At 36.4% G+C, this 26,842-nt stretch overlaps 1 protein-coding gene across 3 annotated transcripts in view; it reads right to left on the bottom strand.

Annotated features, from left to right (window-relative positions):
* Positions 1-2,390: 2,390 nt before the first annotated feature.
* Positions 2,391-26,842, bottom strand: part of LOC123533679 (uncharacterized) — a 30,006-nt gene continuing 5,554 nt past the window's right edge. Inside the window, exons 1-3 of one of the 3 annotated variants that reach the window (XM_045315453.2) lie at positions 12,381-12,727; positions 8,662-8,728; positions 2,391-5,001 (exon numbers count right to left, since the gene is read on the bottom strand). In XM_045315453.2, the coding sequence (XP_045171388.2) occupies positions 2,585-5,001; positions 8,662-8,704 (2,460 nt within the window). In that variant the 5' untranslated portion in view covers positions 8,705-8,728; positions 12,381-12,727 and the 3' untranslated portion in view covers positions 2,391-2,584. Of the gene's footprint in view, positions 5,002-8,661; positions 8,729-12,380; positions 12,728-20,287; positions 23,625-25,925; positions 25,993-26,842 lie in introns of those variants that run through there. The other 2 variants (XM_053520003.1, XM_053520002.1) reach the window with 2 other exon arrangements.

Genomic DNA, 26,842 nt, shown 5'->3' with positions numbered 1-26,842 from the left:
TGGCGTTACAACTGTACTATGGCAGCAACTTGTTGGAATCCCTGTCATTTAAAAGTACCCTATACGGGAAATAGATGGGACTAAAATGATTTATTCTTATCATATGCACTTTGTAAACAATGTTTGTAGGTATACTTGTAATCTACGAACGGTTACAAACCCATTTCAAATTCTCAGAAAAGTAGTGTTTCTAACTGTAATTTGTAGATGTACTGGGTTTTATTTTTTTATTTCCTAGATTCAATATAGAAAAGCAAAGTATGATTAAAAGTGATTACAATCTTCTCCCCCCCCCCCCCCCCCCCCCCCCCCACACACAAACATTAATTAATGTAAATGTATTTTAGCACTTCATGGTTCTATACGTTTATCTATTTATGAAGATGAATATTATTAATATTTAAATTACGTAAAAACTTATATGGCAGCCTTGAATAATGTGTTCTACAACATATAGGATTAATGTATATGTTACTGAAGGTAACTGTAAATACTGTAAATGTTTACGGTTTGTATGGATATTTTTTTGTTCCAAAACTGTTTCAAGGCAGTAGATTGTGCCTTCTTTTCAAGTTAACATGAAAATATGAAATACTATATACTATTCAGTAAGTGCTGCTGTATGAAAAGATGTTTTACCTCTACATAATCGCATCGTTCCCAGAATTTTACATATAAAATGTAAATGTTTTAAAATATACAAACAAGTTATAATACACTAAAGATATATATGAAACCGGTACTAAGAAACCATAATTACTCGTTTGGGGACTAATTTTCGTGGATTTTGCTTTGTGTCAAAGCGGGGAACAAAACCCCGACGAACAAGCGAACAACCTATGGATATTATTTTGCAAATGTGGAAATATTAACCCTTACACTGCTACATTTCTATAATAAACTTGTCCATCAGTCAATTTGGACAGTACCATTAAATGTCAAAGGGGTGCATACCAAAACGTTAGTGACTGAATGGCGAACAGTGCAGGTCATGATCAGACTGCACGAATGTGCAGGCTTTTCATGATCTGCACTAGTCGCAAAGGCACAACCAATCGTGTTCAGCATGTCCTGTTTCTTTTTTCTTTCTTCACAATTACAGAAAGAATGTCAATATTTGTTATCGCGGAAACATGTGACAAAACGTCCATTGAAATGACCAGTAAAACGAAGAACATTTGTAAGTTGCTGATGTATATTAATAACGACACACTGCAGCAATATTTATATGTTTTGTTTTAGATGATTAATGTATCTTTCTCGTTAAGCCTGGCATAGTAATGGAAAAGTACACACACACCTTAAGTCCAATAGACATTAGTTTCAAACACTTACACTCGTTACAGTCAAAATACAGAAGCTCTAAGAAAAAGGAAGTGGTTGTTTCATTCTAAATGAATGACATTTCACTCAAAGTTGCGAAAATGCAAGTATATAATTTTATTGGCAAAATAGCAGAGACGCCATGTCAGTACCATGTAAGTGTTAGTTTCGTCATTTTGGCTTCGCTCGCTTGAACTAAGTTTTACTTCACTTCACGTACGCCAAACCACTGGCGCCAGATCAGAAAGAAATGCCTCTGTACATGTTATACCCTACCCCTAGGTATTCTATAAGAACCATGGTCGTGAACGGGAAAATATACTAACCCATTTCAATCGCGTATTTCATATCTAAAACACGCAGTTCAGTAAATGTGTACTATTGATATTAAACAAGTGGTAATTTATCTTCCGTTGTGTACCGGTCACATTTCTTCAATAGTTCTTATCTTAGAAAAACAACGTGTAGTTTACAGTTTTTCACAGGTACACAAAAAAATTGCTTGAACTTCCCTGGTGAAGATCCGTTCTAGATTATAGACACACTCTGATTGGCTGATGTGAAAATGTATGTCAGTCGTCATTTTACTACACGTGTACGCTAAAATGTTTATATGCAGCATAAATGTGCAAAATGAATTAAATAAACACAGAACAGATGTGTAACTAAGTATGATTTCAAATTCAAAACCATATACAAGATGAATTTCATTCATCATTTCGAGTCTTATCGTAAAACTGTGAATATATTGCATTCTGTTTTTTGTTTGTTTACATTTCGCTTAACATGTACACACTGTCGTGACCTCTAGACCGGATGTTCATTAGGGAAGTTCACGCAAGTTTTTTCTGTAACGTTGACTAAAGCATAAAATATACGGAGCATCTCTGCAATATGGAATATTGAGACAAGGTGACTGGTGCACGATTGAAGATAAATTATCGCTTGTTTAATATCAGTAGTACACATTTACTGACCTGCGTGTTTTAGGTATGAAATACGCGATTGAAATGGGTTAGTATATTTTCCCGTTCATGACCATGGTTCTTATAGAATACTTAGGGGTAGGGTGTAACACGTACGGAGGCATTTTCTTTCTGATCTGGTGCCAGTGCGCCAAACCTGTCTTTGACCTCGTCTCGTGGAATGTGTGCAGGACGGTTTTTACACCCTCTCCGCCCCTATAATTCTCGATACCGATACTTGATACCTTGAATATGAATATGATGCATTGTTTTTGTAAGGTAAATACAAATCTAATCTATGGTTTGAACAAATACTTTGAATTCATGAATACTCCAGGAGGCCTAATTTTCGTGGTCTTTATTGTTGGGTTTAAGTAAACTTTTGTTGGTTTAGCATCCTTACTTTTTGTCACTGAGTTTGTTACTGATGCAGTTGATCTGTCCAAAGATGTATCGATTATTGGAGATGTGTTCGATACTGAGTTTGGTATGAGTGAACTTGTCAAGGGTAAGTCTTTTGTTGGCATGGTATCCTGACTTTCTGATAATGAGTTTATAGTTGATACAGGTGAATAGTCCGATGATGAATCCATTCTTGAAGGCGTGGGTGATATTAAAGTTGGTATTGATGGCGTTGTCTTTGGTAGGACTTGTGTTAGTAATGTAGCTTGAACTTTTATTGCTGTGCTTAAAGATGATGAAATTGAAATGTGTGATGATGATGATTCCATTCTTGAAGATGCAGACGATACTGAAGTTGGTATTGGTGATCTAGTCAATGATAAGAGTGTGGCTGGTAAGGTTTCCTGACATTTTGTAACTGAGTTTGTTACTGGTACAGCTGATATGCCCAAAGATGAATCCACCATTGACGATATAGACGATACTGAAATTGATATTGGTATTTTTGTTGGAATGGTTTCCTCAATTTTTCTTTCTAAGTTTGAAGACAAAACAGCTGAGTCGTCTGACAGTGAAACCATTTTTAAAGAGATTGGCGAAACTGAAGTTAGTATAGATGATGTAGTCCTGGATAAGACTTTTGTTGGAAAGATGTCCTGAATTTTTGTTTCTGAGTTTATAGATGGTGCGTTTGTTACTGACTTCGTTCTTGTAGATATGGACGATACTGAAGTTGGTATGGGTGATCTAGTCAATGATAAGACTGTGGCTGGTAAGGTTTCCTGACATTTTGTAACTGATGCAATTTGTATGTCCAAAGATGAAGATACAGACGATACTGAAATTGGTATTGGTATTTCAGTGGGGAATAAGAAATTGGTTGGAATAGTTTCCCCACTTGTTCTTTCTAACTTTGAAGACAATACAGCTGAATCTTCTGACGATGAAACCATTCTTAAAGTGATTGGTGAAACTGAAGTTAGAGTGGATGATGTAGTCACGGATAAGACTTTTGTTGGAGAGATATCCTGAACTTTTGTTACTGAGTTTATTGATGATGCGTTTGTTACTGAATTCGTTCTTGAAGATATGGACGATACTGAAGTTGGTGTGGGAACTATAACTGTGGATAGGACTGAGGTTGATACAATTGAAACACTTGGTGATAAACCCATGCTTAAAGATATGGATGGCACTGGTAATGACATGAATGTTGCAACTGAAGGAAAAATGGCAGTAAGAACGTCTGATGATGGTGGTTTTGAGGGCGTTGACGGAGTTGAACTTGGTACGGATGTTGTAACATTGGAAGAAGTTACTGTTGTTTGTAAAATGCATAGTTCATGCATAAGACTACGATTTATATCCGAGGGATTAGAATAATTTGCAACCATAAGTTCTTTTCCATCTTTTTCTGCTTTGAGTATCCCATCTATACAAATAATGCGTTCAACTGAAGATTTGGGACTTCCAACTTTACAAGTCCATTCAAGTGTTGTGTCGTGCGGCAAGTTATCAAACTTGTTAAGATTAGTTAATATTACATTGGTGTCATAATAAGGAACGACACAGTCACAAAAGCAAGCCATTTCAAGGGAATCCCAAGCGCCTGATATACATTCTGCAGCATCAGGGCCAATCCTGGTAGATATCTCTTCCTTACAGAGGAGGAAATAAAAATTGCCAAATAGTGAAGACTTCTTTACACAAGATGCATTTATATTTGGATATTGGGGACATTTTAAGAATTCACACGTTGGCCGATCACTCCATTGGCCATCAGCTTCACATCTGATACGAGGCGGTCCGTTTAGAACTCTTCCATTTTGACACGTGACCTCTGTGACACTGCCATAATGGTTCCTTTCGATTTCTGTATTATCTTGAAATGTATCTGCATACTGTATAGACCCAAATTCCCCACAATCCTTAGGAGTGCATGTAGGGGGCACAGAAGGACTCCATTTGCCGTCTGTTCGGCATGTCATCAAGTTAGCTCCTGAAATATCATGCCCAACATTGCAGGCAAATTTGATTGAAGTTCCGACTTCGTTTGTTGGTTTGTTCACTACATAGCCATTTTCTGGAGGTTTCACGTATGAGCAGAATATTTGCTCACACCGAAATTTACCGTCAGTCCATGTGTTGCCATAGCAGGTGTACAATCGGCTGGTTCCCGTCGGATTGTATCCAAGGTTACAGTCATATCGCACAGTTGTATTTTCTGGATAAGGTGGAGTACCAGTGATGTTGTTGTCCGCATTTGCAATACTCGGAGGACTGTCACAGTCAGCTTTGACACACGTTCCCACTGGAAATAAAATATAATTGTTAGTTTAATAGTTGTTCAGAAGTTGTAGCGCAATGTACATGGAAAAAAAAGACGGAAAGTTATATTAAACGTATTTTTAGTTAGTGGAACGCTAGAAACTTGAGAAAATGGCGAACATGAAAACGTTTTCAAGCAAACGTGTTCCATTTTTTTTTTTAAATCCAAAACTCATCTTTCACTAAAATAGTATATTTTAAGATACCAATTTTAAATATAGTAAAACCCTCTCTGATGTAAATAAGTAAATGTTATACTGACTGTATTTGTGGAGCTACATTCACAAGTAGATGTCATGTATAACTGCCACTTGTTGGTAAACTGACTATAAGGATCTTACATGCCTGACTGTGTAAGACAGGTTTTCCCTACCCGGGGGACAGTGTGGAATGAAAAACCGAGCGTTAGCGAGACTTTATATCCAAGCTGTCAGGGGCGTAGCGTGAGCAGTTTAGATGTTACTCAAGGGGAGAGTGCGGGTTAGAGGAATCCTCCGGCGGGGTCCTCCCCCATGGAAACATAAGAGCAAACAAATAGAAAGGGGGACTTCTGGTGACTTTTCTAAACAAAACCATGCTTCCTCAGTTTTGTACAAACCATTCGCAAACAGCTCTGAATGTAAAGAAAGGTCTGTATATAAGTTGATGAACGTTACAAATCGGGGTCGGGAAGAGTGGTGGGGGCTGGCATTTTGGAAGGACTTGGATTAGGCTGTCTATTTATTCAAGCCGAAATTTATTATTCACAAATTAAGCAACATGAGGCTCTTTTTCTAAACCTATTTGTTGTATACAAAATTTACATTCACTATACATTTTATATGAAAAGACAGAAGCGTTAATTTTCATATAAACAACATTGCAGTAATAATATCAATGACAGCCCTTTCCGCGAGATTGCACGCGTAATCAATCTGACGTCCTTCACCTAAAACATGAACAATATGGCTCCGTTCCAGAAATTCTTTCATAATTTGGCGCCAAACAGCTTTAACTAACTTCTCTGACGTCAAGGGTCACAAATGAATGATACGACTGTATAAATTTTCATAAAGATCGTTATCTTGACATTTAGTTAGATTTTCTGATTCTCCTGGAAAGCAGATCAGTTATTTATGTAGCAAGCTGTCGTAAAATGTAAATGTAAGAATTGAATGCTATTTTTGTGCGTTTATATGGGTATGAACCACGCTGGAAGTCTTCTTGCTAATCAATCAAAAGAATCGCTAGTGCGATTCATGAATTTGCAAGATGTCCAGAAAATAGCATTCAATTCTTAAGTAAAGTACACATGTGTGCATACGTGTTACAACGGAAAACATGCAAATCACCTTGCAATAAATACTCTAAAATGCCTAGGAACTGATCAGACTGCTGAGGACAAACTTTGACTAAATGCACAATTTCAAAACAGACAAAAAGATGAAGCTATTTCAATAGATTCTTATTTCATTCTTCAAGTACAAATATTTAATTACTAATGTTGTCCAAACATTTCCTTTGTTACCGTTTCGTGAATTTAGATTTTGGTTTCAGCCTGAACATCTGTCACAATACTTTTATCTTTGTATCGTCATTTAATTGATTTCCAAGAATGTAGAGATAACGTTTCACGGAATTTGTATAAGTTTTGAAAATCAATGTTCATGGCAAGGACGACTGTTATATTAAAATGCAACATGCAACATGCATACAGGCAACATGCAACAGATGACAGAAATTACCTTGGTCTAGAAATCAATATAATGCTTACAACATTTTCCTATAACTGCAATATTTAAAAAGAGAATTTACCGTAAATGCTAGTTATGAGCATTTATTACATATGTGTGTTCTAGGGGTATTACCGTATTGCAAAGGTACCGGGGTGTATGATGTATAATTATTTCACGCGTTAAATAATTTTGATAGAATGTATTTTTTCGACAATAAATTTTGGAAAATGGGTGTCAGGGCATAAGAAGAAGGTGACTGGTGTTGAAACTTGGTTTCTTTATACTACCCCCTCCCACGACGGAGTGAAGTAGGGCTGAGTAGGTGCCTCGCAGAAAAATGACCCGGAAAGTATATTCCTAACGTAGAAATTAATGAATTGATAGTTTATATGACTAAGTTGAGTGTTATACTATAGCAATGAGGATAACAAAGCCTAAATGTTAATTTATGAATCTGTTCTTTTTGCTCCCGTTGATTCTCTTTGATTATGGGATAGATAATATTTTTGTTTGAACGTAGCGAATTAGGAAATAATGCTTGGGAATTCATAGTTGTTACAGAAACAGTTGTTGATCCTTCTAAATTTTATTAGTGATGAACAATTGCAATTAAACAATTGTTCTTATAGTCAATAAAAGCTAGATCTACAGTATATATGCATGTAAAATCATACATGTATTTAGAATTTTAAATATATTTAGATTTAAATAAGGTTTTACAATAACAAGTGCAAGTGGAGCAAGGAAAAACAACATTTAGAAATTTGGATAGAAATTTTGATAAAAGAGCAACAGCGGTCTGCCGTCACAAAAATATAACAAAGTCAAGGACCAGGACAACAGCATTCATATATGCTATGACATTGTCCCTACCTCCTAACCCACTCCTGATCAGTTTTTATTGCTTCCATGGAGTTTTTAGCCTTTTTATTTTTTATTTTTGGATTTTAAATGATACTCAGCCGAACCACCGAGTATGCCACGCTACGCGCATGGCTGTCTCGGGGGTCGGGAAAATACACAGGCAAAATTTTACACAAGCAGACATGTTGGATAATTTTTCTTGCCTATCACGTTCAAAATAGATTGTATTGACGAATAGATTTGGGTATTTTCTGGCAATATTTATATAGTTTATGACGTCATAGTGCCAGTACTATGTGATGTCATCGGTGTGCATGCTATTTTAGACAAGGTTTTCCTGGGGAGAGACAGGAACATCTATCCCTGGTGCGTGCTCGGACAAACGTATACTCCACCTCTTCCCCCCACCCTACCCCCAGGTAGGCAAGAATTATTCGTTTAAATTTTCTTCAGCAAATAACTTTAGAAAAGTTTTTCATATTTTAGACAAGTGAATTGAATCGAAAGATAAGCTTATAACAAGGTCTTCCTATAAGTATTAAAAAATGGTGCAAGACATGGCAACATAACTATGAAATTCGACGAAATAAGACCTTGAGATAAGTACTCTAAAACAAAATTTTCATGATAATTTAGAACTTTAAAAAGGCAAATAACTTCTTTTAAAATGGTTCTCTGCCTTTAAAAGTGGTTTTCCTATTTAAGCAATTCACGTTCAAGCAGTTTTTATAGCATGTCAAGTATTTCAAGAATGAATCTTATAAATATATAAAAGGAGAATTGTTTATGAAAATAAACTTCCTTTTCATTTTCCCCATAAAAATTGTATGTTCGGCGAGTGTTAAAGTGAATATCGGTTTTAGTGAATTCTTAAAAAAAAACGACTTATGATTTTGACTTGACATGATAACGTCGGATCGCATGGGCTTTTATCCTGTGCTCATGAAAGATTATCACCGACACATTTCAGTGCTTTAAAAATCAAAGGAAAATTGCCACATCATGTTCTAAATACTTTCAGAAAATTCATTATTTTTACTGTGAGATTTAAATGTTATTCTTACCAAATAAAGATGCAAGAAGGACGTAATAAAGAGCTTGCAGCATTGTCCCTGTATCTGCTTCAATCGTCTGAAAAGAAACATCGCAGAAAGTACATCAGTCACACACGTATTAGAAGTTAGAGTAAAAACATAAGTCCCTTTAAGAGTCTCTGAATATCTTTCAGAACGAAGAAGCGTAAAATTCTACTATATTGAATATGGATGCTTGGCAAAATAGGGACCACATTATTATTTGTTTTTAATGTATATTATCTTTCATGAAGGGTTCTATGAGCATTTCAGTGATTATTATGTGCACATGGAAAACATGTGCAACTTAAATATCTATAGTCTTACGTTTGTATTTCTGGTATAAAAAAGAAAACATTGCATTCATAAGACAGAAACGGTAGTATAAATCATATTCAACTGTTTAAAAGATGCATTCTTATACGGAACATTATTCTTACTAAAATACTCTGAACATTTCAATATTTTTAAATATTTGGTTACAAACTTGCTTCCAATTGTTTTCCTATTATAAAAAGAGCTGTCGGAGGACAGCAACGCTTGACTATTCAATAGCCTTGTCAGTTGAATGAAAATAAAAGTTGAAAAAGGGGAATAATTTTGTGAAATTACAAAACAGGGTTATGGAACCTGTAAAATGAATATCAGTTCATGATAGTGGACAATTGTGAGGAGTTTCATTAGTGGGTACTGAGATACCAGCTTACATACAAACACTTAACCGAAAATTGCTAAGTCGAAAAAGGGGCATAACTTTGTAAAAATGCAAAGTAGAGTTATGGAACATGTGCACTGCATGTCAGATCATGGCAGTGAACATGTGTGTGATGTTTCAATCCAATCCCATCATTGGGTACTGAGATATCCGCTTACATATAAAAACTTAACCATAGATTTTCGAGGCCGAAAAAGGGGCATATTTTTGTAAAAAAGCAAAATGGAGTTAAGGAGCCTATACAATGTAAGTCATTATCACAGTGAATAAGTGTGTGAAGTTTCAATCCATTCCCATCAGTGGTTACTGAGATACCAGCTTACCTACAAAAACTTACCCAAATCGGGACGCGGACGCGGACGCCGACGTCGACACATGAGTGAGTCCAATAGCTCTACATATTCTTTGAATAGTCGAGCTTAAAATGCTGTAATATACTGAAAATTATGTCCATGAATGTAATCATTTATATTACAAGGAAATGAATTAGTATCATGGTCGGTATTAATCATGCAACATGTTTGGTATTAAGAGAAGTTATTTCTTTTCAAATCATATTGGAGAAACCACACAGTTCAAGCCTCGTATATATTCTCGGAATTAGATTAATTTCCATTTTGAAGAAAACTAATTTGATATATATCTTTGTCATCACTAAGAATTCTTCTCTTAAATATTCCAGTACTTGTCCTGTAGTTAAAGTATTGGATCCAATGCAGGTCATAAATGCCGGGCTTATCTTAAATAGTTTTTAAATAGATATATCTACAATTTATTCAATGGTGGAAATTATTCTACGCGGATGTTTCGAAAAGTTGACTGTCAAAAGTCGTTTCTGAAGCTGGCTTGCCGTTTATAGAGTTTCTTCAACATTCAAACTGCTAAAAATGCCGAATGACGACGACATAAAAAATAATTGAATATCGAATGTCCATCAGAAGCACAAAAAGTTAAGCTGACTTGACATTCAGTAAACTAGAAAATTAATGTCAAAAGTCTTATGTCGAACTGACAAGACGAACGTTGTGCAGGCTCGATATCAAATGACTATTAAAGTTTCATGCCGAATCTCATATGTCAAAATGGTTCATATATTAAATAAAACTACAAAAATGAATGCCGTATGTCGTATGTGGAGATTTTTGGTCATACAGAAACGTTGTCGATAGTCGTAAACTATGTTGATCTGGTTCGATTTCGAAAATGTCTTTATGAATACTTAACCAATTTCACCCAGATTTTCTGCGATTTTTATTAGAACAAATCGATTTTAAAACTGATTTTTAAAATCGAAACGTTTCTTCTGTTTTATATTTTCTTATTTTAACTATTTTTGTTGCCCATGCAATATGATTTTAAATTTTTCAACTTTGAGTCGTATGGATTTCAATCAGTTTAACACCATAAGTATGGCGAATCACTTGTTATGTAACCACCTAATAACAGGTTACCAGTAATTAATATCTTGCAGTAACAGTACCTTTCCCCGTAGTTAGGAAATCCAAAAATATTTCTCAATATCGTCGAACGTTATACAATGAATTAAAGATTTGAATGAACGGACAAACTGCAACATAACAAGGCAGTCTGAAAGACAGCTAAATCCCCCGCCACTGCTATGGATAGTGAAAGGGTAAAACCTTTGATTTTAGCTGTGACCTTGACCTTGAACTGACGTGGCTGACTCATGAATTCTGCACAACGTCTTGATGAGGTGATCATTTGACCAAAGTTTCATGAAAATCCTTCAAGGGGTTTAGAAGATACAGAGCTGAAACCTTTGACCTTCAGTTGTGACCTTGACCTTGAGTTGACATGGCTGACTCATGAGTTCTTGATGAGGTGATCATTTGACCCAAGTTTGACGAAAATCCTTCAAGGGGTTAAGGAGATACAGAGTGGACACCAAATGGAAGGCTCAAACCTTCGACCCTTAGTTGTGACCTTGACCTTGAGCTGGCATGGTTGACTCATAATTTCTGCAAATCGTTCTGATGAGGTAATCATTTGACCCAAGTTTTATAAAATTCCTTCAAGGGGTTTAGGAGATATATAGCGGACACGAAATTGAAGGCTCAAACCTTTGACCTTCAGTTGTGACCTTGACTTGAGCTGACATGGCTGACTCATAAGTTCTGCACATCGCCTTGATGAGGTGATCGTTTGACCCAAGTTTGATGAAAATCCTTCAAGGGGTTTAGGAGATATAGAGCAGACACAAAATGGAAGGTTCAAACCTTTGACCCTAAGTTGTGACCTTGACCTTGAGCCGGCATGACTGACTCATGGGTTCTGCACATCGTCTTGATGAGGTGATCATTTGACCCAAGTTTTATAAAATTCCTTCAAAGGGTTTAAGAGATATAGAGCTGCACAAAATGGAAGGCTCAAACCTTTAACCTTGAGTTGTGACCTTGACCTTGAGCCAGCATGGCTGACTCATGGGTTCTGCACATCGTCTTGATGAGGTGATCATTTGACCCAAGTTTTATAAAATTCCTTCAAGGGGTTTAGGAGATATAGAGCGGACACAAAATGGCAGGCTCAAACCTTTAACCTTGAGTTGTGACCTTGACCTTGAGCCGGCATGGCTGACTCATGGGTTCTGCACATCGTCTTGATGAGGTGATCATTTAACCTAAGTTTTATAAAATTCCTTCAAGGGGTTTAGGAGATATAGAGCGGACACAAAATGGCAGGCTCAAACCTTTGACCTTGAGTTGTGACCTTGACCTTGAACCGACAAGGCTGACTCATGGGTTCTGCACATCGCCTTGATGAGGTGATCATTTGACCCAAGTTTCATGAAAATCCTTCAAGGGGTTTAGGAGATATGGACCGGGCACGATTTTGTTACGGACGGAAGGACGGACAGACGGACGGAAGGACGGACGGAAGGACGGACGGAGACCATTCCTATAATCCCTCCGCCACGGCGGGGGATTAAAAATATATCTGATTTTATCTTGCTAATACCATAAACAAGCATACGTACTGGTATGAGGCTAGTTCCGCAGTTCCGGTGTAACTACAAAACAGTACCTTGTAAAATCCGCCAGATGATATATATGTTAAAACACAAGTTAATTGTTCGTTAAGTGATTGTAAAGTAGCATATGAATTGTTTGTGCGTTCTAATAAATGCCTGGCTTAATTGATCTTCCGACATTACATCTGCGTAACCAATTTATATTTGAGTGTTGTCACGTTAAAAACGGACTAGTGCTGCAATTTACACACAAAAGGAAGTTGCTACATAGTGTTACTTGTAAAATAGTTCATGTACAGTTCCGTGTTTTTTCTTTTGTCAAATAAAGTAACATCTTTGATCAGTCACAACACTTATTCACAATGTACGTGCAGTCAACAGTTTAACCTTTAGCCTGCTAAATATCTAAAATGGATTGGTCCGTCATTCAGTTAGCGCAATACCACTTATTATTCAAAGGGTTGTTCACTGAATACTTACTAACTGAATAGCGAACAGCGCAGACCATGATTAGTCACAACATATCCGTGCAGGCCGGACTTTGTCTGGACTGTCGCAAAGACAGAACCATTTGCCGCCAGCAGGCTAAAGGTTAAACAACGCACAATAAGATTACAATTTCTTAAAACCTGTGGACGTAATCTTAGTATAGGTGTCACGTCAGATCTAAGATAATAGTGCAACATGTACCTTACTGTCCCTCTTATTGCACAGCTCCTCGCGCTGAGCAATTAAGACAGAATTTAACCTTAAGATTTTAGGCATTTACAGTCATGTCATAAGATTGTCAATCAATATATATTATTTTACATGTCACCACAGCCTTTATTTCTTTTCAGTCTTAGCTAAATATATAGTATATAAGTATTAAAAGTAGTCAAAACTACAAAAACTTTTTAAAAACAAGTCACTTTATTTTTAACCAACGTTTCGGCTACATCAGCCTTCTTCAGGGTTCAAAATAAACATAACAAAGGAAGTGACGTCAACGTAAAACGACGTCGATGACGACAACGTCAAAATTAAACAAAGAGTTTGGCGTAAAAATCATAAACAGGATCATAGTATGATACATAAAAACTGGTGAAAAAATGCAGTATAAGTGCAATGATTAAGGAATGGCACCAGTAAAAACTGATTATGGAATACATACAAGTAATAAAATATACATATATAACAAGTATTTCAGAAAGGCATTAATACAGAATTTTTGAATTCATTCCTTGTGGAGACACAGTGCCCAAACGGTACAAACAGGAAGTCTCTTTTAAAAGCCTTTTCCAAGGATTAGTTACTTTATCAATGGGCATAAAAGAGAAATCCTGGATAGTATGTCCTTGAGAATTAAAATGTTCAGAAACATTAGTAGTAGTTTCTGGATAATGATTGATATCAAATCTATGACTATTCATTCTTTGTGAACATTGCTGGTGCGTTTGTCCAACATACTGTTTAAAACATTTATTACATGTTATTAAGTAAATAACATCAGTTGAATTGCATGACAGATCATGTCTAACATTATAACAAGATAAATTGGTGGAACTAGAAAATGAATTATCTTCATTAATATTTAAGCAGTGTGTACAGCGACGTCTATAACATTTACTTACACTACAATTTTTGTCTTTCTTACTCAGCCTAGAATGAACTAAAACATCTTGAATATTTTTGGGTCTTTTGTAAGCAACAATAGGTTTATAGTCATATAATTGTCTAACACTCTCTTGTTGAGAATACTTTAAAAGATTCCAATATTGGTTTATTATTTTACCAATATTGGGCAAAGATGGATTGTAGGTACATACAAAAGGAATGACTTTATCCGTATTTTTGCTACTGCACGAATTAAGAGCATCTTGCATTGATAGAGAAGAGGCCTTCTTTAATGCCTCATTTATAACACATTCAGGGTAGTTACGTGCTTGAAAGTATTCTCTGAGCTTGTCCATTTCCTTGTCAAAAATGGTATTATCCGAAGTAATACGCCTAAAGCGCTTAGCCTGGCTAAAGGGAATACCCTTTTTACATGAAACTGGGTGACATGATGAAAATTCTATATACTGATGACTGTTAGTGTCTTTTTCATGAACACTAGTGTGCAGGATACCATTTTCATCTTTTTCTATGTTAACATCTAAAAAAGTAGCAGTATCTTTAGTGTAACAATATGTAAATTTTATAGTATCATGAAAACTGTTCAATCTGTCAAAAAAGTCTAATAAGTCCTCTTCTGAATGATTCCAGATGAAAAAAATATCATCTAAAAAACGTAACCAGATAAGTGGTTTCTTATCACAGGAGTCTATAAATTCTTTTTCAAGTTTACCCATAAATAGAGAGGCAAAACAAGGAGCCATTTTTGTTCCCATAGCAGTTCCAAATCTTTGAATGTAATTAATTTCATTTAACTGGAAGTGTTTTTTTGTAAGTATTAATTCTATGATTTTAGAAATGGAGTTAATAGAATCCTGTGATCTACTACCATTTTCCATAAAATATTTGCAAGCATCTATGCCCTCACCATGAGGAATATTACTGTATAAAGATGTTACATCCAGTGTTACAAGATATGCATCTTTATCTATGCTAGAGAGGTTTTGTAACTTTTTGATGAAATCTGTAGTGTCTTTTACATAGGAAGGTAAAGATTCCATGTATGGTTTCAAGATTGTATCAACATATGCAGACATATTTTCAGTTAAAGCTCCACAACCTGAAATAATAGGTCTCCCTGGGTAACCTATATATATAGTCAAATTTAACTAAATATATAGTCAAATTTCTTCAACGGGTTTCTGTTGCTTGGCAACGAAAAATATGCCGGTAAATCATGTACTTCCGCGTAACATGAAAGTACCACCCTTTGAGCCCAAGATACTTTCTTTTAAGCTTGGACGGTCTTTCGGAATTTTGCCAGAATAGAGCACAATTTTGTGCTCTCTGTTATCTCCTTAGTACTGTTATATTCTCAGCATAGATTGGTCATAACTAATTGCTGAATCGCTGACCACTGCAAGTGAAAGATAATACTACTTGATAAACTGCTCCAGATGTTTTATGCTGGTACACGTGAGATTCCATTGTAGTATGTAGAAATTTTAGTCTTCAGTGAAATAATCAGTCACAATTAATTTTTTTAGCATGTATATTTATTCAGAGAAACTTCAGACTATTTTTTATCTCTGTTATAAAACATTTGCTTTATTACTTTATAATGACTTTTTTTTTCAAGCAATATCTCTGAAATAAATTGTCACCTATTAACGGAAAGTTTGCAATAAATTTATGTTTAGATCATACTGTTTTCAACAATTTTGCAGTTATATAAATGACGGTGTCTACCTGTAACAGTGGGGACAATGCTAAACTTCATAGTACTGTCTCACTGAAATATCTTGTGGTAGTGACATAATACCCCAGGCAGTCACATTATGCTAACATTAGCCTGTCCAGTCCTAGAATTACCATGCTAACTTTTAGCCCGCTGGCGGCAAGTGATTCGGTCTTTGCGACCAGTGAAGATCAAGATCAGCCTACACATCCGTGCAGACTGATTATGGTCTGCACTGTTCGCTATTCAATCATTGTTTCATTGAACACCCCTTCGAATAATAAATGGTACTGTCCAAATTGAATGATGGACAATTCCATTTTAGAAACTTATAGTGCAGCCATATGGTGACTTAATTTCATAAAATCGTGCCATTTGTGGGAAAAGCATCAAACCTGGTACAAACGTTACTGGGTATTATCTACATAAAAACGAAAGGAAGTTGCTGTAATATCGACTAGTCGGCCATTTTAAAAATTGGCCACAAAAATCCAATATTTCTTCCAATAATTTGTTATCATGCCAGATATTTATACAAAATAAAACGAAAAGAATGCTCAATAATTGCACAGTAAGATATTTAGGGCTGCATACTGTATTTGTTGACATAATATTGTATGTTACTGTGTTATCAAAATGGCCGTCAAAAGTAAAATGGCCGCCAAAATATGAATATAAAGTAGTGACTTATTTCATGAGCCGAATCATCATTTTACTGTAAATTAAGAACATATTGATCATGAATATGAATTTTAGATAGAAATAATTATAAACAAACTTGCCGTATCTACATAGGAAAGATTATAAAGACACAAAACCATTTTACACAGCCTATTTCAGAAATAGATACAACATACTGTTTAGGCCTAAGTAATTTGTAAATAAAGTTGAACACTTTATTTAACAAGACATATACGTATTAAAGTTTTATTCCTATCCAAATTAATGTTCGTCTATGTACCTTGCAAATGCAAAGATTACATTATATGAGCCGCGCCGTGAGAAAACCAACATAGTGGGTGTGCGACCAGCATGGATCCAGACCAGCCTGGGCATCCGCGCAGTCTGGTCAGGCTCCATGCTGTTCGCTTTTAAAGCCTATTGGAATTGGAGAAACTGTTAGCGAACAGCATGGAGCCTGACCAGACTGCGCGGATGCGCAGGCTGGTCTGGATCCATGCTGGTCGCAAAGCCACTATGTTGGTTTTTCCATGGCACGGCTCATATATGTTTATTATCTAAGTTTATCAGCCGTTGCCGCCATAATTACCTTCACGTTGGCAAATAGCATTATTGCCTTTGCAGGTGAGGTAATATTTGCCTTTTCAAGAGCATGTGTGAAAGATAAAGACATTAAACATAAAACCATACTCGCCTTCATCGGAAGTGTCTGGCCAAATCCACTGTTTTCATAGGCAAGCCCACATAGGGGTTGACCACAAACTACTATAATTACAGGAGTGTTTCCAGTGTGTATGCAAATAACTATCCTAGTCTTTGTTATCAAGCTATCAACATGTCATATGACTATTTTAAAACTACCCTCTAATTATATGCATGTGCCATGCACAGCCTTATGTTGATAAACTAGTGAGTGTATATTTTGTATTTAGACAGATAATGTTCACTGATAAAATAGCTTAAAATGCTTAAAATAGTCGTATTTCAATAAGTTTCACCTAATCACAGACTACTTTCTTAAGGCCAAACTTCTAAAAAGCGAGCTTGAACGTAAGCGGCGTACACTCAAAGTCACAATGAATAATCAACTATAAAGTGATGGGTAATATCAAGATCGTATTGATTATTACTCTGCGTAGACCTTTTCCGAGACGTCAAAAATCTGTAGGGAGACAGTAGACATGTAGCCAGCCCGCTTAGCTCAATAGGGAGAGCTTAGATCTACGGATTGCGGGGTTGTGAGTTTAATCCCCTTGATTATTTGATAAAATAAAAAGACATTGTGTCTGAAATCATTCGTCCTCCACCTCTGACTCTTGTGGGGAAGATGGCAGTTACTTGCACAGAACAGGTTTTTTACAGGAAGACTGGTTAGGTTAACTGTCCGTCGTTATATAACTGAAATACTGTTGAGAACGGTGTTAAACCCCAAACAAACAAGCAGTAGTAATCTTGCTATTTCCTTTGACTTATCCGCAAAGGAACTTGCACTGAATCGAATTTCAGCGACTTTTGTGTCAATAAATCTGAATACATACGGAATGCTGTACACTTACACAAGACAAATCACTGAGATCACATCGGTTAGACTCAATATGTTATTGAACGCCATGTTAAAAACAAACTGTTCATGCAACAGAAGATGCAGACATGGCTTTTTAAGAAATTCATGGAGGAACTCTAACCATTAATTGCAAAATATATAAATACATTCCATGGATTTAGGTAATGTATCAAAGATATTTAAGAATGTGAAAATAAGATCTAGGTTAAAGAAACCTAGGCTAGAACCACAGTCACAAAAACAAAGTGCTTGCATCAACTCTTTGAGGGACTGCAGTCTACATACAGAAGAATTCAGTCAATTTAATATGCACTAATGAAAGACCAGGTTGACCTAACGAACTTTCAGAACGACATTATTCAGTCTCTTGACCAAACTACATGTATGTTGTTACAAGCTACTTGAACCATAACCATTGACAATCTGACTGTGTTGCACTGACTTGAGCACCATTTTGAAGGTCGGATGTAATTTATCTAAGCAATCACTCTCAAATGGTGTGCATTGATGGGGAGTTACCGACACCTATGATGACAAAATACTGTGTACCTACGGGTCACAAACTAAATTCCAAACGTTACATATATTTACTGTTGGTGAAAAAAGGAGATTCTATGGAATGATTTGTTGTTACTACACCAACGCCTCTGAGTTGCTCTTTTCCTTTAAGCCTATAAAAACTACAGTTAGATATTGCCTAATGACATTATTTTGATATAATTCGTCTAGCACTAAAGGTAAAAAGGTAAAGGTAAATTTTATCTACTGTCGCTTTGTGAAACAATTTTCAAGAACATAAGCTCTGTAGAACTTTAGAGTGACACTATTTAAAAAACAGTTAAAACCAATCATACCTTACACCCAGCAAGTTGCCGGTACCCATTTACAGCTTGGTCGACTGAGGAATTCACAATAAAGTACCTTGCTCAAGGACACTACGCAGTAGGCGTAGGTATAGGAATTGAACACGGGGCCTTTACCTCCGTAGGAAAGCGTCTTAGCTCTCTCGACCAATAAATAATATCTGGCGTTACAAACTGTACCATGACAAAAACACCCCAAAAATGGTTGGCAACGACGAGAGTTGATGCCGGATGTGACGTTATGAAATGTAGACATTGGTATCCCTGTCATGAAAAAGTAACCTATGCGGGACATATGTGGGACTAAAAATGATTCATTCTTATCATTTTCACTTTGTAAACACTCTTGGTGGGTATATTTGTATTCTACGAACGCTGACAAACTCTTTTTGAATTTCTCAGACAAGTAGCGTTTCTAACTGTAATATTTATTGTGTTTTATTTCCTAGGTTTAATATAGGAAAGTAAAGCATGATTGAAAGTGATTACAATCTCTCCTCCCACTGTCCGCACTACCACATGCACACGCATACTCACACGCACACGCACACGCACGCACGCACACACTCGCGCACGCACGCACGCACGTACGCGCACACACACACATTTAATAATATAAATGCATTTTAGCACTTCATGGTTCCATACGCATATCTATTTATGAAGATATATATTATCAATATTTAAATTACGTAAAAACTTATATCGTAGCCTAGAGCAGTGTGTTCTTCAACATACAGGATTAAGATATTTGTGACTGAAGGTAACTGTAACTGTTTACGGCATGTGTATCCCAAAACTGTTTCAAGACAGTAGATTTTGCCTTCTCTCCAAATTAACATGGAAATATGAAATATATACTATTCGGTAACCTCTGCTGTATGAAAAGATGTTTTATCTCTACATAATCGTATTGTTACCACGATTTTACATATGAGATGTAATCTTTTAAAAATATACAAACGATTCTGTTTTTAGGTTTAGTAAGAATTGAGCGTAGATTGCATTTATAACAGGTTATAATACACGGAAGGACACACAAGATATATATGAAATCGGTACTTAGAAACCATAATTATTCGTTTGGGGAATAATTTCCGTGGATTTTGCTTTTGTGACAAAGTGCGTAACAAAATCCCAAAGAACAAGCGAACAACCTATGGATATTATTTTGCAAATGTTGAAGTCTAGTCCCTTACACTGCTATATTTCTATAATAAACTTGTTCATCTGTCAATTTGGACAGTTCCATTGATTGTCAAAAGGGGTGCATACCAAAATGTTACTGACCGAATGGCGAGCAGTGCAGATCATGACCAGTATATTCTGTTTCTTCTTTCTTTCTTCACAATTACAGAAAGAATGTTAATATCTGATATCGCGAAAACGTATGAAAAACGTCCAATGAAATGACCAGTAAACCGAAGAATACTGGTAAGATGCTGGTATATATTAATAAGGAAACACTGCAGCAATATGTATGTTTTATTCTACATAATTAATCGATTTATTCTGTTTAGTCTGGCATAGTTATAAAATAGCGCAATAACAAACTTTACTTTCATACGCTTAATCTCCTCTGACAGTTGCCCATTCGACCATTTGCCCCAAATAAAATTGCAGGAAAATGCAGAAGCTCTTAGAAAAAGAAATAATTCTTTCATTCTGAATGACTGAAATTTCACTCAAACTTGCGAAAATGCAAGTAACTTGGCAAAATTGTAGAAATGAAAATTTTACGACGCCACGAGTTTTACCAATGTGTTATTTTCGTCATTTTGGCATCACTCGCTTGAACTAAGTATTATTTCACTTCACGTCCACTTGTCTCTGAACTCGTCTCGAGGACTGTGAGCAGGAAGTTTTCTCTCTGCGCCTATAATTCTGGATATCGAAAGTTACTTAATACTTTGAACATCGTATGAATTTGATTCATTGTTTTTGTAAGGTAAATATATGTTAAAAGACAAACGCTGTAAAACATTAACTCGAAATAAGAAATGCCTTCAAAAGATCTTATCTGTTGTTTAAACACAAACTGTAAAATCATGAATGCTCGAGGACTAGTGATTTATTTGGTCTTCATTGTTGGATTTAAGTAAACTGTTGTAACATATAACAGAGAAAGAAAATATAAACCAACAAATAAGTATTCAGACCAACAGCCCCTGAACTTATTTCAATATTCTTTGTTTCAATTGTCATTGTAGAAGACTTATCACTTGATAGGATATTGCTTTTTGTTACCATGTTTGCACTTGGTGCAGAAGATAAATCTGACGATGAATCCATTCTTGAGGATGTGGACGATACCGTTGCTGGTATAAATATTGCACTCTGGTCTTTTATTAATACATTTGAAAATGATAAAGTTGAAAATTCTGATGATGATTCAATTAATGAAGATGTGAACGATATTGAGGAGATTGGTATGGATGATCTAGTCAAGGTTAAATCTTTTGTTTGCTTGGAATCCTGACTTTCTGTCACTGATTCTAATACTGATGCAGCTGATATGTCTAAAGATGACTCCATTATTGGAAATATATACGATACTGAAATCCGTATGGGTATTTGGGTCGAGGATGGGACTATTGTTGGCAAGGTACCCTTTATTTCTGATACTGAGTTTGTAGTTGATACAGGTGAATAGTCGGACGATGAATCCATTCTTGAAGGCGTGGGTGACATTGACGTTGTTATTGATAGCGTTGTCTTTGGTAACACTTGTGTTTGTAATGTAGCTTGAACATTTATTGTTGTGCTTACAGATGATGAAGTTGAAATGTCTGATGATGATGAATTCATTCTTGAAGATGCAGACGATACTGAAGATGGTATGGGTAATCTAGTCAATGGTAGGACTGTGGATGGTAAGGTTTCCTGACATTTTGTAACTGAATTTGTAACTGATACAGGTGATATGTCCAAAGATGAATCCACCATTGAAGATATAGACGATACTGAAATTGGTACTGGCATTCCAGTCTGTGATAAGAGTTTTGTTGGCATGGTCTCCTCACGTTTTCTTTCTAAGTCTGAAGACAAATCAGCTGAATCGTCTGACCATGAAACCATTCTTGACGAGATTGGTGCACATGAAGTTAGTATGGGTGATGTAGTCACGGATAAGACTTTTGTTGGAAAAATATCCTTAATTTTTGTTTCTGAGTTTATAGATTGTGCGTTTGTTACTGAATTCATTCTTGAAGATATGGATGATACTGAAGTTGGTATCGATGTTCTCGTCAATGATAGGACTGCGGCTTGTATAGTTTCCTGAGATTTTGTAACTGATACAATTGGTATGTCCAAAGATGAAGATATAGACGATACTGAAATTGGTATTGGTATTCCAGTCGGGTATAAGACATTTGTTGGAATGGTTTCTCCTATTTCTCTTTCTAAGTTTGAAGACAATAGAGCTGAATCTTCTGACGATGAATCCATTCTTAAAGAGATCGGTGAAACTGAAGTTAATATGGGTGATGTAGTCACAGATAAGACTTTTGTTGGAGAGATATCCTGAACTTTTGTTCCTGAGTTTATTGATGATGCGTTTGTTACTGAATTCGTTCTTGAAGATATGGACGATATTGTAGTTGGTGTGGGAACTGTAACTTTGGATAGGACTGAGGTTGATACAATTGATATACTTGGCGATAAACCCATACTTAAAGATATGGATGACACTGGTAATGGCATGGATGTTGCAACTGAAGAAAAATTGGCAGTTAAAACGTCTGATGATGGTGTTTCTGAGGGTGTTGACGGAATTGAACTTGGTTTGGATGTTGTAACATTGGAAGAAGTTACTGTTGTTTGTAAAATGCATAGTTCATGCATAAGACTACGATTTATATCAGAGGGATTAGAATAATTTGCAGCCGTAATTTCTTTTCCATCTTTTTCTGCTTTGAGTATTCCATCTATACAAATAATGCGTTCAACTGAAGATTTGGAACTTCCACCTGTACAAGTCCATTCAAGTGTTGTGTCGTGCGGCAAGTTATCAAAGCTGTTAAGATTAGTTATTATTACATTGGTGTCATAATTAGGAATGACACAGTCACAAAAGCAAGCCATTTCAAGGGAATCCCAAGCACCTGATATACATTCTGCAGCAGAAGGACCAGTCTTGGTAGATATCTCTTCCTTACAAATGAGGAAATAAAACTCGCCAGACAGTACAGAATGCTTTACACACGACGCGTTTGTATTTGGATATTGGGGACAATCCAAGAATTCACACGTTGGCCGATCACTCCATTGGCCATCAGCTTCACATCTGATACGAGGCGGTCCGTTTAGAACTCTTCCATTTCGACACGTAACCTCTGTGACACTGCCGTAATGGTTCCTTTCGATTTCTGTAGTATCTTGAAATGTATCTGCATACTGTATAGACCCAAATTCCCCACAATCCTTAGGGATGCATGTAGGGGGCGCAGAAGGACTCCATTTGCCGTCTGTTCGGCATCTCATCAAGTCAGCTCCAGAAATATCATGCCCAACATTGCAGGCAAATTTGATTGAAGTTCCGACTTCATTTGTTGGTTTGTTCACTACATAGCCATTTTCTGGAGGTTTCACGTATGAGCAGAATATTTGCTCGCACCGAAATTTACCGTCAGTCCATGTGTTGCCATAGCAGGTGTAAAATCGGCTGGTTCCCGTCGGATTGTATCCAAGGTTACAGTCATATCGCACAGTTGTATTTTCCGAATAAGGTGGAGTACCAGTGATGTTGTTGTCCGCATTTGCAATATTCGGAGGACTGTCACAGTCAGCTTTAATATGCAACACAACTGGAAAACAAAAACAAGTTTGCAAATAAACAGTTTTGTTTTTACCAAGAAGTAAGTCTTGCTTTTGGGCCTACTAAGAATTACAAGTTACGAATAAGGTTTCGTCGAAGAATATCGGCAGGCACCGACATAATCTTTGGAACACTTTTTCATGTAATGTGGCGGAGGACGCTTCAACATAGACCGTGTTTTGTATGGCTTACCTAATATACATCGTGACTGGTATAGCTTACCTAGCATAGCTCGTATTTGGTATGGATTACCTAGCAAAGATCGTGATTTGTATGGCTTACCTAGCATAGCTCGTGTTTGGTATAACTTACCTAACAGATCATTTTTGGCACAGATTACCAAGCATAGATCGTGTTTGGTATAGATTTGTTACACCTCAAAATGGTAGCAACGCATTTTGGTAGTCACTTCCAAAATTCGGCCGAGTTTTGGCAGCGACAAAATGCGTTGCAAGGGTACATGTAATATGTTAAGGATCATGGAATGGAACGTATTTTGGTATTTTTTTTTAGCATCAGAGGCTGTGCTCATTTTTACATTACGCACAAAAGAGAGAGATAAAAGGAGGGAATGTCTCCTATAAAAATGTTGGGGGAGGGGGTTTGAAGTTCCTCTATACTGAGATATAGTTTTCATATAAAAACAACCAAAATGTATATATATTCCTGAGCGTGTAAAGGGGACCTCAAACGACTCTTCCTATGCAATAACATTGTATTGTTTCAATGTTCTAGTGTTGTCGGAGGGATAGTCCACCGGGATTTTTTCGAAGCACGAAATGTTGAATTCTGTAAAACGAAGTAGAAATGTGAGGATGGCACGTGGGTCCTCCACCTAGATATTTTTTAAATAACTCCGGAAAAAAATATTTTTTCTCTTTAAAGATGAAGAGTTTCCGTTATATTTTCAAGGTCAAAAGGGCAAGGTCGGATGAGCGACTAAGTTCCATCATGACTCTCTATGAAACAATATTGTCCAGTCGTCACATAATATTCTTTTTGTAAATCTTGAGAATATTATTATTACCGTTTTGCGTTGGAATTGTACATATCCAACGCATTTTGGTACTACATCTTTTTAAACTACCAAATTGCGCTGAGTGTAATGCGTTTTGGTAGTGACTTCCAAAATGCGTTGATACCATTTTGAGGTGCAACATAGCTTACCAAGCATAGATCGTGTTTGTTAGAGCTTACCTGGCATAGCTCGTGTTTGGTAGGGATCACCTCGCAAAGATCGTGTTTAGTATAACTTACCTAGTATAGCTCTCGTATTTTGTATGGCTTACCTAGCATAGCTCGTGTGTGATATAACTTACCTAACATAGATCATGTTTGGTATGGCAAAACTAGCAAAGATCGTGTTTGGTATAACTTACCTAGCAAAGATCATGTTTGGTATGGCTAAACTAGAAACGATCGTATTTAGTTGGCTTACCTAGCATAGATCGTTTTGGTATAACTTACCTAGCATAGCTCGTATTTTGTATGGTTTACCTAGCATAGCTTGTGTGTGGTATAACTTACCTAGCATAGATCATGTTTGGTATAACTTACCTAGCATAGATCGTGTTTGGTATAACTTACCTAGCATAGATCATGTTTGGTATGGCCAAACTATAAAAGATCGTTTTTAGTTGGCTTACCTAGCATATATCGTGTTTGGTATAACTTACCTAGCATAGCTTGAGCTTGGTATAATTTACCTAGCATAGATCATGTTTGGTATAGCTTACCAAGCATAGATCGTGTTTAGTATAACTTACTTAGCATAGATCGTGTTTGGTATAACTTACCTAGCATAGATCGTGTTTGGTATGGCCAACCTAGCAAAGATCGTGTTTGGTATGGCTTACCTAGCGAAGATCGTGTTTAGTATGGCTTACCTACCATAGATCGTTTTGGGTATAACACTTAGCATAGCTCGTGTTTGGTATAACTTACCTAGCATAGATCTTGTTTGGTATGGCTTACCTAGCATAGATCGTGTTTGATATCGCTTATCTAGCAATGATCGTTTTTAATATGTCTTACCTAGCAAAGATCGTGTTTAGTATGGCTTACCTAGCATATATAATGTTTTGTATGACCTATTTAGCAAAATTCGTGTTTGGTATCGCTTACCTAGCATAGATCGTGTTTAGTATCTCTTACCTAGCAAATATCGTGTTTCGTATGGCTTACCTAGCAAAGGTCGTGTTTGGTATGGCTTACCTAACAAAGATAGTGTTTTGTATGGCTTACCTAGCAAATCGCTTACCTAGCAAAGATCGTGTTTTGTACGGCTTACCTAGCATAGATGCTATAAGAACGTCATAAACAGCGTGCAACATTGTCAATGAAATTGTTTCAGTTGTCTGGAAAGGAAAAAAGATTTATAGTAGAAATTAACTAAAGTCGAGGCAACGGCAAATGGAAGTAAACAACAACTTTATTACAATGTGGAAGTGATATACTATATAAGTAATGCCGTCAAAAATTAGTTCCTATAAAATTTCTAAACAATGTTTCATTTGTACCATATGTGTGTAAAACAGAGGTCAACAACGATCCCATTTCACTCGTGGTATTTCTTTTAATCATAAGACTATTTTCATGCATGTACTAGTTAACAAGTGTGCGTGCGAATCTGATCATGTAGGCTTAAATTGGATAAGCATTAAACGTGTGGCGGACTAGGATGTAAATAGTGGAGTGTTCATGGTGTGGAGGGACCAGGGATGTAAATATGAGGAGTTGTACAGGTATTGCGGACCAGGAGTGTAAATCTGAGGAGTATTCAACGTAAAGCGGACTAGGAATGTAAATCTTATGAGTATTCAACGTATGGCGGACTAAGAGTGTTAAACTGAGGAATATTCAACGTATAGCAGACAAGGAGTGTAAATCTGACGAGAATTCAACGTATGGCGGACTAGGAGTGTAATCTAAGGAGTATTCAATGTGCGACGGACCTGAGTGTAAATCCGATGAGTATTCAACGTATGGCGGACAAGGAGTGTAAATCTGAGGAGTATTCAATGCTTAGCGGACAAGGAGTGTAAATCTGAGGAGAATTCAACTCTGAGGAGTATCCAACGTACAGCGGACTAGGAGTGTATATCTGAGAAGTATTCAACGTATGGCGGACTAGGAGTGTAACTCTTGAGGAGTATTCAAAGTGCATCGGACCTGAGTGTAAATCTGACGAGTATTCAACTTATGGCG

Source organism: Mercenaria mercenaria, chromosome 12, assembly GCF_021730395.1.
Source record: "Mercenaria mercenaria strain notata chromosome 12, MADL_Memer_1, whole genome shotgun sequence".
Classification (NCBI taxonomy): Eukaryota; Metazoa; Mollusca; class Bivalvia; order Venerida; family Veneridae; genus Mercenaria; species Mercenaria mercenaria.
This window is presented reverse-complemented; position numbering and strand designations above follow the sequence as displayed.